This window comes from Mya arenaria, chromosome 17, assembly GCF_026914265.1.
Source record: "Mya arenaria isolate MELC-2E11 chromosome 17, ASM2691426v1".
Lineage (NCBI taxonomy): Eukaryota > Metazoa > Mollusca > Bivalvia > Myida > Myidae > Mya > Mya arenaria.
In genome coordinates, this window is record NC_069138.1 from 26,383,627 (window position 1) to 26,401,691 (window position 18,065).

At 34.6% G+C, this 18,065-nt stretch overlaps 1 protein-coding gene across 1 annotated transcript; it reads left to right on the forward strand.

The window, feature by feature from the left end:
• The first annotated feature begins 6,336 nt into the window (after positions 1-6,336).
• LOC128223066 (flavin-containing monooxygenase 5-like) lies at positions 6,337-17,835 on the forward strand. The gene is made up of 9 exons (XM_052932302.1): positions 6,337-6,429; positions 7,847-8,058; positions 9,624-9,776; positions 10,721-10,796; positions 11,575-11,665; positions 13,114-13,246; positions 14,080-14,631; positions 15,815-15,980; positions 17,036-17,835. Exons 2-9 carry the CDS (start codon positions 7,891-7,893, stop codon positions 17,293-17,295), a joined length of 1,599 nt encoding a protein of 532 aa, XP_052788262.1. The 5' UTR covers positions 6,337-6,429; positions 7,847-7,890; the 3' UTR covers positions 17,296-17,835.
• Positions 17,836-18,065: the final 230 nt, after the last annotated feature.

An 18,065-nucleotide genomic window follows, 5' to 3' on the forward strand; every position in this document is an offset into this window, starting at 1 on the left:
GCACAAAGGTTCCAAAAAAATATGAAAACACTTTTTATTTTAACCAAATTACTACGCCGCTATTTAAAGAATGAAAATTTGGAAGGTCAAATGTGTTAACAAAACAAATGTTGATACTCACTGGATTTTAACCATTCTTCTTAGTTTAAGACTGCATATACGCGTGTTTTTATAGTAAGTTAATATTCAGTCATCTTACTGTCAGAGACCAGTCTGTTTCTCTATAAAATGTTTGTTTTCCAGAAGAGTAAATGCCACGCTAGTTTGTTGACACATTTTGAGATGTGGGTGGGGTAAAAAATATCGGATCTATCTGTAAATTGTTGTGTGAATTCTCCAGGAAGCTCATTTTACGTACTACAACGGTTAACAGTTCAAAATACATTTGAACGATGCTATAAAATTTTATTTATGTTCGAACAGTTGTTTTTGTCTGTAATTTGTTTGGAATGAAAGCAAATGTTCGAACATTCAGCTTCAAAGATCAGTAAAATGTTTGATAAACGGGATAACCGGGAATAAACGGTAAGTTGTTAATTTCCAATTATATATTTATTTAAATTTATAAAATATTTCTTTATTTTTTTAACATGTTTTGACATAATTTACTGAAGTCCAGTGTTCTGTTTTGACCAAGGGAAGTACATGTAACAACAAAGGATTTTAAAAGTAGTTCTGAAAATTAATATTTTCACTCCTTATTTTGCAGTGAAAATATCAAATTGATATTTTCACTGTTGTTATTTCACTGTTAAAACCCCATATTTCATCGTAAAGCATGAAAGAAATAATTTTCATCATTGGAGAATGGTTTTAAAGCTATATTCTGTACAAGCATTTAAGGTTTTTTTTTTTTTTTTTTTAGTTTTTCATTTTTTTTTTCAAACTGACTATAAAAACGGTAGGGTCGGCGCCTATTCAGTAGGTAGGGTCGGGTAACCCGAACCAAATGTATTTTTTTTTTAGGCCTTATTTATCAAGTTTCAATGCTCATGATTTATGTATTACTCTCTGAATAAATGCTGGGTAAACCAAAGGCTTATTCATAAGGATGCATTTGCCAAAATGTATTTTTATGTGACATGCGTCGCATTAACTAATTAACTTGAACCATTGCATAATTATTACATGTTTGTGCATGAACACTTTCTCGAATTACCCAGAGGCACAAGCCATGGATAAATATTTAGAGGACATCACCTTTCAGCTGCTCTCTCGCAGTTTTGACAACTTTTATATTTTTGTCTTGAAATGAGCCAATATTTAGTAAATGTGTGGAAACCAGTTATAATCAAAACTTAAACTGACAAAAAATCAGATTGCAGTTTTACATATTTACGTTAATGTAATGTTTTGAGCGTTTCTTACACTTCATATAATAAAATAAGTTTTTCTGCATTAATTTAAACATCAATTTGTGACGTAAACAAAGGATGAAATCCTGCGATGTGATTTTTTTCCAGCATTCTTATATCACTGGTTTCCTGACATTCAAAGCAAAACTGGCTCCTTCAAAAAATAAAAATAAAGAAATTGTCAAAACAGTCAATCTGTGAGAGTGCAGCTTTTAAGACTTGAAAGATGGTTTGCATTTCGAAACCACACTATCGCCGCATTGAATTCACTATGATATAAACAATTCCTGGACAATATCTATACTATATGAAAAGGAAGAGAACATTTATAAATGTACTTGAACTTGTCTCAACCAAGCAAAATTTTTCACCGACTTAAATGTCATTTATCATTGAAGTAATAGTACAATTTAATACATTAGAATATTTTGCGAGGTCAAACCCACGTATTTCTCATCTTTCCTTCAGTTTCAGACAGCGAAAACAACTTAAACCGCACCTCAAGTCAATACACCGTCTAGCCATGCAGTCAATTTACTCCAAAGTGTTTTATGTGGACGTCTCGCTAAAGGAGACTGTATGGATGTATTTTTTAAGTCAGCAAAAGTGGGGCATATCGGGTTGAACAAACTGCAAGATCTGAAATTTCTGTCTGTCCTTGGAAGTACTGCAACTTAAATTCCAATAATGCACAAGCTAATAACAGATGAAAATAATACATGAAAACAGCAATAACTTAACCATTTATTCATCACTACAAAGTGGGAAGTTATCTATTTTTGGTCAAAAGAGTCATATACTTTGACTTAAATATTTAAAAAAAAACAACTTTAGAGTTTAGTAACATTTCTAGTTCAGTCGATTTCTGTAGCAGTTTTTAATTATTTTACTTTTATAGGGGGGGGGATGCATTTAAATGGTCTACATATACTTTCAGGGGCATAGCTAGCCCCCTATTCATTTGGATTCATAATTGTGCTAGGGGGATTTCGGGGGGCATGCCCCCTCGGAATATTTTAAAAACCATGATGCATTCTTGGCGTTCTCATTTGCTTATTTAGTACTGGAAAATGGACAGTTTAAGGTTCATGTATGATCATGTACTCAAGTACGCATACTGCAACTTTGGCCGATTTTTTGGTCAGAATCATGTGGACTCAGCCGCGTACTCGCATTGGTAAGCGCCCAACATTTTTATATCAAAATCGGATAAAAAAAGTATTGCACCATATCGTACACAAATTGTTATTTTTTTCTTGGTGACGCAATAAATTGAACACAGAAAATCATTCGGTCACATGTTTGAAAAAAAGAAAATACCGTTTTCAATGATTACCAGACAACTAATCTTTTTTTACAAATATACATGTATATCAATACAGTCTACCGTTTTAGTCATACTCACCGAAGAGTTGAGAAATATTTCTACCAGATTCAACCAATTACGTATTTGCCAGATTTAATAAAGTTGTGTTGCCTTGTGGGGTTTCGCGGGTCTTTGGAGTTACGCGGGCCTTGGAGTTGATGACGTAACCGCATGAGCCATGCAAAGCACGATTTAGTAATTTCGTCCCTGAGTTATTGCGTATCATCTTATTTTCGGTAAATTTTATACCATTACTTCGTAACATACTGTTGACACTTTGTACCTTACCGATCGATCAAAAGTTTTTAAGTCGTACCGTATGTACATGCTTATTTACATATAATAATAATGTGTTAATTGAGCGTGTACATGTACATGGTACGAAATATGACAATAAGTTGATTGGTCGGTCGGATACAAGGTGACCAACGATGAGTTATGGAGAATCACGGACCCTGGTTTATAGGGTCCGTGGAAGAATTGAAATCTATTTTATTACTCGCATAACGTGTTTCAAAGTATATTCTCTCATACATCGGTGTGTTTTATTACATAAAAGTTTTTGTCACGCATCTGTTTTAATTGTTAAGACGATGTTGTCATACATGAGTGTATGTTTATTCGTTTTTGTCTAGAAATAATTATCAATTAATATATTATTTGACATAACTCTTTCTAAATTCTTAGAGATTGAAAAAAATGTCTTCATAAGTTTTGTTTAATTTGTAAAAAAATACAGCATTGTACCGCCAATCATTAGTGAAATCATATATCGTCTAATTTACCAAAGGCATCTATTCGGACTCATTTTTTAGAGAATTCTGAGAGGTCGGTGGGGGTTACCCCCAAACACATCTGCCAACAATTCTCTAACCAAATATAATGTAAAAAAAAAGTTACGCACCCCTCTACGTCAATTGCTGGATTCGCCCCTGTCAATGCACATATGAATGAAATGAAAATGAGGCCAGAAAAACTGTTCCTCTTGCATGAGTAGTGGTTTGGCAAGTATTTCTAAAGACGTGAGCAATTCGTTGTGCATTCCTGATTATTTGTGCATTCCTGCTAAGTTGTGGTATTTGTTCAGTTTTCTTTCGGTCCTGTAAATGAAAGCCACTAATAGCCACGAAGAACTGCTATATAATATTAAGTACTATTAAGACCTACTAAGAGGGACGAAGATGAAACGTTCTAATGTAATGAAATACATGATTAAGTATTGAACATTCAGAAGAAATCTGATTTCAAATTGTTGCATTTATTTGTGTATTATAGAAACATGTTCATAAGCAAATATTCTTGGATGACAGGTTTGCATATCAGATTGTTCATAGAAAATGGGGTCTCGGTAAATGTATAATTATATTGATATACCTGTATGATAACAATGCATGTATACATTTACTTAAATACGTGCATGATACATGGTTTTATCATTTTATTTACATTTCTTCGTTCTATATACGAGAGTATATACGTTTTAGTGCAATCTATATTTACATAGAATCATTTCTTGGTTATATCTTAAATTAACACGATGTTTAGCAAAAAAGAGCCTAAACCACGAAAGCGAAAATCTGACTTCATGAAACTCTTTAAAGTAACAATTGTTAATGTTAAACACTACACAGTGAAGTCACGATTAAAAATATTTTAGTCTGAACTTTTAACTTGTTTGTAAAATGTATTAATATTAAATAGTTGCTTCCAACTCTAAAAAAAACGGTTCTTATTAGCTTTCTATATAAGTATAGTTCTTCGTAGCTCTTTGCGGCATTTAGCAGGAACTGTTTTCTTAGACTAAAATAATTGGGACCACTAATATTATAGTGACAGAATAGAACAGAATATTTATTTAACTGAAGTATATATAGCTCATCGTTTTTACTACAAAACAGGCAGAACAGTAATATCAAATACACATACTTATCAGGAGGCAGCTCCAGGATTTGGCGTTTTAGAGGGGGCGAAACTTATGGGCGTAAGCTTTAAACTTGCGGCACTCACTCAAAACCGATACTTATTTGGCTTAATGTATTGGCAAGGGGCTGGGAGTACTCTCCCATGAAATTTTTAACAATTTCTAGTCCGAAATGGTGCATTTTGGGCGTATTTTATTACCATTTTCTTCGATATTGAGATCAAAAGTAAACTTCGACAGTTTTTTCTGGACCATCTAGTGCATATAATTTATTTCATTTCAATTCTCACGTTGTTTTTTGCACTACTAAAACATGAACCATTTTTTACATATCAAATTCAGAAGAAAAAAAATGGAATTAAGAGCTACGAAGTGCCTTTGATGGCGGTGGTGGTTTTGGTGCTGAGGTGTGGGTGATTATAACTACCGGAACACCGACTAAATAACTGCAGGGACCCTGGATCGATTATCGGAAAAGTATCAGTAACTGATCATAGCGATTTCGGGTTTGGACTAATACAGTGAAATATGCCAGGATCGCTAGCCAAGCCCTCGGGATAGGTATTGACGGGGTTAAAGTATACCTTATATTAAATTTGGTAATAAATGACCTTTGGATATTAAACATTTTAGATATCTGTGGTTGATTGCAAAATTTACTGAACAATATACAGTCGAAACCCGCTGGCTCGATATCACAAGGACTGGTTAAAATACTACCTTTACATCTAGTTCAAGCCAACGAGGAAATCGAGCCAACCGATATCGAACTTATGGGTTTCTACCGTACAGTAATGCTGTTGTTTTCACTTATACTTCATTGATCACTGTGAAAAAAATCGTGTTTTCATTTGGTGCTATTTACATGATGATTGTTTTCTTTAATTTGTGTGATGTTTTTTTAAAATTAATAATGGGATTATTTTTTCTTTATGTGTGCGTGCGTGCGTGCGTGCGTGCGTGCGTTCAAGATCGTGTACGTGCGAGTAAGCGTGTGTGCGTGGAGAGGAATAACGCATTTTTTCGGAGAAACGGGATTCTGTACCAAACCGACCTATATCAGGATTTGACACTATTGCAGAAAATCTCAAATGTAAAATGTAAAAATCTAACATGTTCACTCCAAAAATGCACATTTTTAAAACGAAATGATACGCCTAAGTTCTTTCCCTTGATTTACTGTGCAGGATTTCGTAAAGCAGAACTGATGAAGTTTTTAAACGCATCTCGTTTGATATGTGATATCACCAAGGTCACGTATATTGCTTTAAATGGAGAACTCAGGATGTGTACATTACTTACTGACTTAGAAAGCTCAAACTCAAATTAAAAAGTTTGTTAAAAAATCAAAATAAGTTAGTTAGCTATTTCAATAATACTAGTACAATCAACATTTTATATGAGATGCTGCTTGTTTTCTATACACTGTGATTTAAAAGGTTACGAAACTTCTTTAGGGTACGAAACCCAAATCACGACCTTCCCGTGTAAAAATGTAAAACGCGCGCAAATGGGGAAGCTATTATAATTGTTATAGAAATATACGTGAAGATTTGTAAATTAAAATTTTCAATTAATATGAATGTAAATAATTTAAAATATGATTTATTTTCATTATGATAATTCACAAAGCAGTATTCTAAATAAATTTCATTTTATTTTTATGAATGTGAAATTCTCCCTCTCTTAAAGGTCAAGGTTAGATGTAGCTGTCATAAAGTAGAACGTTCAATCTGGGACCAAAACATTAAGCAAGAGGCATTTTTATTTGCTTTAAACACTAGCTGGTAAGTTCTGATTTGGAATCAAGAATGTCTTTATTGCTTTACCGTATGCCTCCGAATATTATTTTCGCACAGCTTGGCGATCGAAGTATACTTTAAGTTTTGTCCGAATATTTTGTATCCGAAATTATATAAAACTAATTAGAAAAATCTGTTAGTTCGACAATCTTAAATATGATATTTCGACCAGTATCAGATCGATATCTGCAAACTGATGTTGGACTGTGAAAAGTTTTCAGACATGGGTTAAGCATTTAATGCCTTACGGGTGGGCCCAGGGCTAGTCCAAATTAATTGTACGTTGACGGATTTTTTTATGATTTTTGATATGGCAAATCCTTCACATACAAATTGTTCTGTACGAAAAGTGGGTAGTTATTCTGATCGGGATTCTGGGTTAAAGCATATATCCAATAAATAATTATGAGTTTGATGGGTTTTTCTTCATTTCATTCTGTCAACATAACGATATATACATGAAGGGCATCTGCAAGGCTTTATTTTACAATTTTAAAACTTGGAACATTTCCGCCATGGCCAAGTTGTAAGGGTTGTATCTACGAGGTCTATCGCTAAGCTTGTTGGAGGTGGCCCAGTTATTACGATTGGGTTGAGTTGTTCTGCTTGGCATAATTGTTGTCTGTGTCAGTCAACTTTCATTTAATTGAAAAGGTAAATAATGTGTTTTAATGCATAAAATGCTTGTTTTGTGCAAAATAACTTTTCACTTACATGGTAAAATATGAATACAAACCTTTATTATCCATTTCAACCATAAAATACTTCACTTAATACAATTTCAATATTTTTCAAACATCCCCGGTTTTTGCACAAATCCGTTTAGACGTTAGGAATTGGAAGAATCCCGTATAACACGTCTATTATTTTAGACTAGGCCCAGGGCTTGTAGTTGAAGACTTGTAGAGCACTATGGGTCTGAGAGACATGTGGAAAGTCCGTATGAAATGCCATATGAAATGACAAGCAACAAATTGGCAGTATACAGTCTGCCGATATATGCAATAGCAAGCCCATTTGGTTTTCGAAGCCATTCAAGTACTGGCACATGACAGCCCTATAAAAAAAAAGAAGTAAGGCCGTACAGGGCCTGTAAGCATATTTGCATAGCAAACAGAAACCCTGAGACATGCCCACCTCTACCGGCCCCACACAAGTTCCATTATAAAGAAGACCATTTCTGAAAGCTGTGTAACACAGGCTTATTCAGTGCTCCTGTGTTGGTGTTTTTTTAATTGTGCAAGCCTCAACAGCATGTCATGTGATTCTCAGCATCTGCAGAATGGTTAGTTTTGATCTGACGCGGAAAAAAAAATACAGTGAAGCAATGAATGTTTTTATTTTAAACATACAGTTTACGTAAATAAAGTGATAGTCATTGTTGAGTGTTCTTTCATTTTAGGTACACAATGATTTATTGAGGTACATTGTAAGCAATCTGATATCATGAAGGTTGCAATTATTGGAGCTGGTGCCAGCGGGCTCACGGCCATCAAGTGTTGCCTGGATGAAGAGCTTGAACCGACATGTTATGAACGGACAGATGAACTTGGGGGTCTGTGGAACTACAAAGATGAAGTGAGGGATGGCCAGGCCAGTGTTATGAAATCTACAGTAAGTATGATCCCCCCAAATCCCCCGTAGTGGGCATTTTTAAAATCACACCTTACGTAACTGTTTGTTTTTGTGTGTTCAGGCTGTTGGTTGTTATTAAAAGTGACATATTAAAATAACCTGGTAGAAGTGAATCTTTACGGTATTCTGCTATATGCACATCATGAAAAAGAGGTGGTCATGTCCAGGCTGAAACTTTGTCACTCTCAGGGTGATTTTCAATTAAAATTCACATGTGTATGTCATAAAGATGACCTGTCATTTGCAAGACCCACATCCCTACCACCTAAGCCAAGGTCAAACTTGAAGGTTAATCATAATATGATTGTCTTTGACTCTAGTAGCATTCAACATTCTACATGTGTTTGGCACACAAAGTTGAGTGTCGTATGCATGACCAACGTCATTACCTTGTAACTTTGTCATGCAAAGAGAGATTTTTAAATGTATGCCACATGTGTTTTGCACTCAAAGTTGATGTGTTGCGCACAAGGCTCATATAACTACCATCCGTTCATAATGCTGACGTTTCGCATGCAAGACCAACAGCCCTACCTCAAAGTTCATGGTCACATTTGGAGGTTAATGTAACTTTGTTGAACAACAAGGCTGGATTTTGAAATAACTTGGCAGAGATGTTCTACACATAAAGGCTATGTGTCGGGTTCAACAGGCAAGTCCTAGTCTTTGAATGCAAATCTCTCCAACGCAAGTCGGAGGTCCCTACCTCTTATTTGATCGCTCCCCACACTTGAATTCACCCATCATGGAGTCCTGCATTAATTCTTATAGTTTATGTTAGTTATTCCTGAATGTTGGCATATTCCATTAATCTGTCTGGTCATTCAGGGCATTCATTACTTAGAATGACAGTTCTTGTTAAACTTAAAATAAAACTAAAAAAAATTAGAGATGCAAGTAAACACATAATTATGATGGTTAATGTACTAACTGCATACGTAACTATGATACATGATTGCCAAGTCCGTTATCTAGAATCATTTTCTAGACTTCAAGAACAATGTAGAAAGTATGTAGTGGCTCGGAAATATAAACCACCTGCAAAACGTTGACGATTTATATGTCTGTGGAGAATGTTTGGAGAATCAGATTTTTGTCTTTGTGAATTATGTCTTAAAACAAATATGTGACTGTCTAGTGGCCATATGTCGATGTTGTGATATTCTAGATTCAACTCAAATCTCAACTGAAGTCTTAAAGTTAAGTCTCAACATGATAAGATCATTTTTGCTGACCTTTTCATTACACTAGGCCTTAAAAACAACAACTTTTGGTGCAGGTTACCAGACCCTACCTTCGAATTCGGTGCCGACCCTACCAATTTATATTCATATTTATTTTTTTTGGTGTGTGTCTTAATATTTAATTTAAAGTTTCACACTGAGTATTTCTTCAATGCTATTTCCCCATGATGAAAATAGAGTTCTTACATAAAGCCCAATAAAAAATAATAATAACAAGGAATAATAAAGCCTACCTCCCCCTTCCCATTTTTTTTTTTGTATTTTGGCCCTCTTCATGGTTTGAAACCCTTCTTTTTCCAGGTGATCAACACCAGCAAGGAGATAATGTGTTACAGTGACTTTCCAATACCAGCCGAGTACCCTGTGTTCATGCACAACAAGTATGTTCTGCGGTATTTCCATCTGTATGCACAGGAGTTCAGACTAACCAAGTATATACAGTTCAACACTGAGGTATAATGCATTGGGCCAATTGGTCAGAATTTATTAAAGTTAACAAGGTTGATAACGTCATCATTATTTTCAAATTGTTACTGCTCTGGAAATTTTATTGATAAACCCATTTTAAAATCAGCCTGGCGATTTTTCACTTAAATATGTTATGTATGTATTCATTCAATCAGAATATAATTAATATACATCAATTGGCTAAGAAGTTCAAAAGTGATTTATTTTATAATTAAAATATGCTGTGACTAGAATCATGTTATTGCCTATATGACATAATATTCACCATTTTATTTTAGAACAATAATTATTTGTTTTTATTTGCAATTCCCTTTTTATAAAATTTTCCCCTTTGGAATCAGTCCCTGTCCTATTTTCCCCCTGAGCTGAAAGTTAACCGTCTGATTTTTGGATTCAAGACTCATAACAGAATTTCATTGTCAAATTGCTATATATGAAAAGAGCATTGGTAGTGAAAATCATATTTTTTTATGAATGACATGTTTTAGAGTTATAAACTGAGACACTAGATGTAAGTGAAATTGGACCCTGTTTTATGCAAAATTTGATTGGGTGTTTGCGTTGGATTTTGTAATTCACTCATTCAAAACTTGCATGTTCACAATTTACTTATTTAGTTCATGTTTCTAAACTAGTGTGTTAAAAGTTTGGGTTACAATGAATTTATGAGTTGTACAACAGATATCAGTAAAGACACTGAAAAATGGATATTCATAATTGATGTGTCTTAGTGATTTCAATGTAAACATTTATAAATGTTACCCATGTATGAATATTGTTTGAAGTAATACACAGCTTTTAAATGTTAATTTACAATGGTGTATTTAATTCTAAGTACAAAAAATGATTTGCATTTGCATAAAGGAACTCCTAACTATACTAAAGGTTATGATGAAATCACAAATTTATTTCCACACGTCTGCTTTCAGATAATCACGTTGAAGAAATGTAGGGATTTTGCATCTACAGGCAAATGGCTGCTAAATGTGAAAGACAAACTTACAGGTATTGTTTAACACACAGTGTATGAATTACACTAATTCCACAGACTGTTTTTGGTTATTTAAGCTCCTCTGCTATTCAAAGAAAAAAAATGAGGTCTTGTCATAGCCTTTGTGTCGTTGTTGTTGGCACTTTGGCGCTTTCACCTTGGCTATGATGAAACTTGGTAAACTTATGCACATGTATAGCAATGCCAAGAACTCTGGCCATGATTACTGTTAAGTCATGCACCTTTTATTACTGTAAAAAAACAGACGTGCATTGGTGTTTGCTAGGGGCTGTCTTGTTATATGTAATGCTTACATTTGATGAGGAAAAACCTTGTGTAGTATCTTATTACTACCATGCTGATAGAAAGGCTATGCTTACATAATTTAAAAGCCAGCTTTCCCTAGAAGTAGAAGTAATATTGGGCTAAATTATCTGGAAACATTTTAAGTCCCTAATAATAGGATTAAGCTAAACTCATTATTTTTGTTTTCATATAAATTGGGTGATAATTTATGCTTTTAAGAGGTTTTTTTTTACTTGAAAAGGGAAATTTTCTGTATGGTTATCATGATAAACTTTTATTAAGTGAAATCATGAGTATGTTTTTGAATATTGAAATAAGCTACTAACATTGATACACTTAAGAAATTTCGAGAAATTTGGGCCTGGGGATTTTTTAATTTTAGGATTTGCAATATGTGACTAATACTGTCACAGGTGAAGGCAAGATGTAAATGGTTATTCTTCCATCTTTTCCTGGAATTTTGAGGATTTACAATTTTTTTGGCAGGTGAATGCAAGGAACTTGTATATGACGCAGTTCTGATTTGTACTGGCCACCATGCCAATACACACAAGCCATCTTTCCCTGGACAGGACAGGTAAAAAAAAACCCAATAAAATGTTGCTCCTTTGTTTTTACACTTTTTAACAATTTACAGTGGTTGAAATTAGCACAAGCCCACAAGCTATGCACTATTAACATGCTAACTGGACATGTTCACATTCTGGATTTTATACAGCCAGGCCTTATTTTAATGTCTGATGTTTAGTAAGTTACCCAGAGCCGCTGTTTACAAACGCTCTCAGGGGTGACTCATGACTTAGATAAAGTTTATGGATACCAGTACTTATTTTTTAACAAAATCTATAATTATGTTAGTTCCATTACAATCATCATATTTGAGTCATCTGTGCGCTGCTTAGCAGTTTTAAGTCCTTATTCTGAACTTGGTATTGAGACATTTCATAAACATGATCAAATTAGAAATAGCATAATCTAGTCCAGTAGACATCAAATTCATGTTCAAACAAAAAATTGTGTCCCCACATTGTAAAAGTTCCATTGAAAGGTTTTGATTTAACTTTGATCAAAATCATATAATATATTGTTGTGTTATTAAGATATCAGACTCTGCGGGTTGGTGGCTAAACCAATATTTAACTTGAAACTATGCCACTTCTTATCTGTAAGGACTTAAGCTATGTATTTTTTGTCCTGTCCACATATTCCATGCCCCTAAAAACATGTAACAGAAACAGTGACACAAAATTATTGCCTGTACCACGTTGGCAACAAGGCATTGTAGGTCTTCCAATTATTTTAAATGGTAGCCCACCAATAAAACAAAGTTGTTTTTTTTCTCATTTATTTTCACATAGAGTAGTAATAACACATTATCTTCATCTTTATATAATATAACCTTCTATGCATTTCCTATCAGTATGGTTAAGCTCACACACACACACACACACACACACACACACGCACGCACACGCACGCATGCACGCACACACACACACACACACACACGCACACACACGCACACACACGCACACACACGCGCACACACACACACGCACACACACACACACACATACACACACACGCACACACACACACACATACACACCCGCACACACACACGCACACGCACACACACACACACGACAGTGATGTCCATTACACTTAGATATGCATACAAGTAAAAACTACAATAGAGATTTAATATTTGTTAAATAATTCAACAAACACATACATTACGAAAAGAAAAAAAGAAAAAAAAGAATCGTTATGGCTATTTGTGTCTTTTACTAACATAAAACAAAGTTGAAGATGTCAATAGTCACATGAGGATTGTTATAAGTACATATTTAAGTACAATATTATGAATTATATGATTAAGAATCTGGATCAAGCCGTTTCAAATCGTAATACTTCTTTGATTGCATTGTTTGCCCTCACTTTCCATGGCTCTCAGTGGCAAGGAAATATATATATTTAGCTCTTGCCCCAGATACTTTGTTTAAAATGTACCAATATTTGCAGGTTCAAAGGGAAGATAATTCATTCCCATGACTACAAGAACAGCCTCAGCTATGAGGACAAGCGGGTCGTTATTGTTGGTATCGGCAACTCTGGGGGTGATGCTGCTGTGGAACTTAGTAGAGTGGCCTCACAGGTGTGTATGTATTGTTTTTATCTAAATATTAAATAGATTTTAAATTTTAAATATTTTTTCATACATTAGTTATGTCATTCTCTGGTTATTAAAAGAACCCACACATACTTGCTAAAATTATGGAGACTTATTTAATAAGCAATCAGTTGCTTTATGTATACTCAGGACCCTTATTCCCTAATGTCTTGCGTAGAAGTTTGAGGCTGCAAATTTGATTGTAAAATGTTATTACAAGGGCAAAGATCATAAAAGGCGCTGTATCTGTCACAAATATTCTGTTGCCAATCAAGCACATTTTTTTGTCAAAATTAGTTAGATTATAGAAATTTGGAAACATTAATAATTCAATTTTCTGAGTCTGACCCTGAAACACAAACTTAAGACATACACATTCTGATATTAATGTTGCCTAGAAAGTAACTCAAATATACGTAAGCTGTATCACCAGGTACAAATTATATAAACTCTGTTGTTCCACATGGATTATATTTCTAATAATGATAATTATTGGAATTGATTTGCTTTACAAATGATTATGGGTCAGAACTTAAAGATTCGGTCATTAGGGTAACAAAACCATACATTATTTTTGTTAAGCATAAAAAGGGTAGACTGACCAAGGCTTTAGTCCTATGTATTGACATCCTATGAATTATACCTTGTCCTAAAACTAAGCATTTGACTTTTTTCTTTGCATACAGATGGGCTTAAAATAGAAATCAAGAAATCATTTCACATCTATGAGATTCAAATAATACTGGTACTAAATAATAAATCTATAAATCTAATGAAATACAAAGCAACATTTATTCCATTTCTCATTTTCTTGGCAGGTGTTTCTGAGTACACGTCGCGGGTCCTGGATCTTGAACAGAGTCGCAGAGAAAGGCATGCCGGTCGACATGTGCTATATCAGCCGGTTCTTCAACGCCCTTCAGACACGATTTCCGGGTTTTATCGAGACCATGGCCAAAAAGCAACTCAACAATAAAGTTGATCTTGAGTTGTACTCCTTGAAACCAAAGCATGGCCCATTTGCACAACATCCAACTGTTAACGATGATTTGCCAAACAGAATTATCTGTGGTTCAGTGAAAGTGAAGTCTAATATTGAAGAAATCACAGAGACTGGTATTAAGTTTGACGACGGGACATTTGAAGATGATATAGATGTTCTATTTCTTGCCACGGGGTACACATTCGGTTTCCCCTTCCTTGACAAAAGCGTCATTGAAGTTGAGAACAATAAGGTGGAATTGTTTAAGTATATGTTTCCCCCTGACTTGGAGCATCATACTCTAGCTGTGATAGGCTTTATACAGCCGCTAGGAGCCATCATGCCCATCAGTGAACTACAGTGTCGGCTTGCCACAAGGGTTTTTAAGGTGGGTAGTCCTTATGGCAATTAACATTTAACATGCTTATTTCTCATGCCCTTTTAAGATTTATGCATTTGTAATTGATGGTTAATTAATTAAATCTTAAGCATGTTCCACCACCCTCTGAAACTCACACTATTTATATGTTTTGTTTTTTAAGCTTTAAAAAATGTTGAGGTATTGTTTTTGCCTTGTTGACACCATCATCTTTTTGAAAAAGTTTAACCTTTTCCATAACTCAAATAAATAAAGATATTCACTAGTGATGTGACACTTCTATTTAACAATAGACATGTGTATCAAGGCCCATAACTCTAGATTTCATATAGTTGGGTTTTGCCCCTTTGTCGACTAAAAAAACAACAACATATTAGTATCGCCATCCGCTTTTTAAAATCTATTGTGTAAACATAAGTCATTCTTTACTTACACAAAACTCCTACTTAAGCTACCAGCATGGAGGCTGAATTTCCACTTTTTGGTAAGCCATATTCAGGGTCTTAATACCTGGGTATTCAGAATGCAGTACACAGAAACTCAAAAGGTTAGGCGTTATTTGGTACACAGACCCAATTCTTTATAGTATTTAATGTAATAAGTTAGTATATAAAAAAAGGTGGGGGAGAGGCTTGTTTTTAATAATTATTGACTTATTGTTGATTGCATAGATTTTGTGAGGGTTCAATATTAGTGATTTTTCACCAGTCGATCAAGTGTATTTTAAACATAGAGAAATATTTATTAAGAGGTCTTTGTCAATGTTTGGACAATAGCTTCGTGAATTTTAAACCTTGTAAAATCAGCCCAAACCAAAACAATCTCAAACAAGGGAAAGTTACAGCCCGGACACATAAACAACCTATACTCTATGTCCTTATATGCAGCATTCCATTGTGAATAAACACTAAGTGTGACCTTGACCTGAGAGGTAGGGACACGGGTCTTGCACGCGACACGTCGTCTTGGTATGCCGAACACATGTGGCAAGTTATTTTAAAATCTGTCCATACAAGGGAAAGTTACAGCCCGGACACGAGTTATTGAGCTGGACACACGGACGGACGAAAGGATGGACGGACGGATGGTGCGATATTAATATGCCCACCTTCGGGGGCATAAAAAGACATCGCTAATTACCACAATTTACAGTAATTCGAAAATTTCTGAACATTATACAATGTACATGCAGGGTGTCACCAAACTTCCCAGCAGGTCTGAGATGTGGTCAAATATCAAGGGGAAAGCGGAGGCCATGTCCGCACGGTACGTGCATTCGCCACGTCACACGATACAGGTGGATTACATCCCTTTCCTGGATGAGCTGGCGTTGCTGAACGGGTGTAAACCCAACCTAGGTGAGTTTTGGTCTCTCTGTATAACATAATTATTCCCTAACATTAGCATTGTTGAGTGAACAAAGGGGTCATAACTCGAAAGTTTTTGAAGCTAAAGTTAGGGACTTTCCTGTACAATCATGTGCATATTGCCAATAAAACTAACAACCTACAGATACAAGCCAATCCAAGCTTGTTATAGGCACAAGGGTCAAGATACACTAGAAATTTGCTGTTGTAGTAAATTTCATTTAAATATCTTGAAACAGTTTTAGTGCTATGATCAATATTTATGCAAAAAGCTACAGAAACAAGCTCAGTAGTAAAAAGTTTAAACACCGGTTTAGTGGCACTGGGCAAACGCCAAAGACATAGAACACATAATCACAAACAAGAAACATAGAAGAACAGCACAAAACTCCACAAACAGCACAGCGCATACATACTACATATATAAAAAAATAGGTTTGTTTATCAAGAATTGTTAGGTACCGCCTTGGAACAGTCAGTAAAATGTAAATTTACTGGGGGTTTAAAGCAGTTTATGTGCACAAACCTCACTCTTATCCCAACAATCCTTAATAAAGATAAAACGCAAAAGGTGAAAAATTTCGCCAACAGACAACAATGTTGCCAAGACTATTTAATCATGTTTTTTCCTAAACAAATGTTGTTCTGTGTATAAATGTAGCTTCAACACAAGAAAACTTTTTACTTGAAATCTATCAGCAAAAATAATTTTGCATACGGATTGGACAGACATAGGAGGCCTTATCCATAATAAATAGGTATTTTTTATTTTTATGTGCTGAATAAATTTTATATTATAAACATATTTCGCTCATAAATAATCTATTTCTACCAAATTATATAAGTGTCGGGTTAAAAGTGGCTTCAAGTGTATATGATCAGATAGTTAAAAGATTTTCTTGAACAAGCCAGAATATATAGACATATAACAAAACCAATTTTATTTTTATGTTGGGGTGTGTGCTAATTTTCATCACTGCAATCAAAACAGTGTACACCTTAATCAATATTAATCTATAATTGAAGCTTATCACATAATATTTCAGTGAAGCTGCTGTTGAAGGATCGTGCTCTTGCCATGAAGTGTATATTCGGCCCCTGCACGCCCTACCAATTCCGACTAGAGGGGCCAGGCAAGTGGAAAGGCGCTAGAAAAGCCATCATGACACAGTGGGACCGTACCCTTGCGCCTTTGAAGACCAAACCCATTGAAGCGAGTAAGAAAAATGAGATGTTGGGATTTTTGTGGTTTTACATCTGTTTTGTGGGACTATTTGTTCTGGTGCTAAGCTGGTTTAAGCATTGAGGATAAGTGAAGACAACACTGTGATTTGTCAGTAGTCTGTTAGTTTCAAGGATGTGAAATGAATTGTTGATTTCCATTTTTAGCCGGTCTGTTTGCGAAGAAAAAAGTCAAGTTTAATATGGGTCAGGTAGGCTTGGTGTTGTTATTTATGTGAAGATAGTAATCTTAGTCATTATGAAAAAACAGTTAAAGATATTCACATATAGAACAACTGTTATGATTAACAATTACAGATGTGTAGCAACTACAAGCATAACTCTCTGGCTTTAATAATTGTAGTTATTCTTTTATTGACTAAAAAAAACAGTCAAGCATTGGAATGCTCTTTTGGTGCTCTTTGACGTATATATTTTTTTTTCTTAAGGAGCAATTGATGGCAAGCTTATTGTCTGTTTTATTTTTAGGGACAAAATCAATTTCAACATTATTTACAATTATTTTACTGCTATATATTCGTAGTCTAGTCCATGTTTTTTTTTTAAACATTACGATGAATATATGACATATACATAATAATATAATTTATATATATATATCAAATAAATCAATGAAAAAATACTGTCTACACCATGTTTTGAGTTCAGCACAGTTTTCAAAGGAAATCTCAATCATATGCATTATCAATTTTCCTTACATGCCCGCAGAGCTGTTGGATTTAATGGAATTAACACTGAGTGCATCTGAAAAAGGATCCTGTCACGGTTCCAACTGTTCAGGTGTAGATGATGTTATACATTAACATTGTATTTGAACATTCACAGAAAGGATTC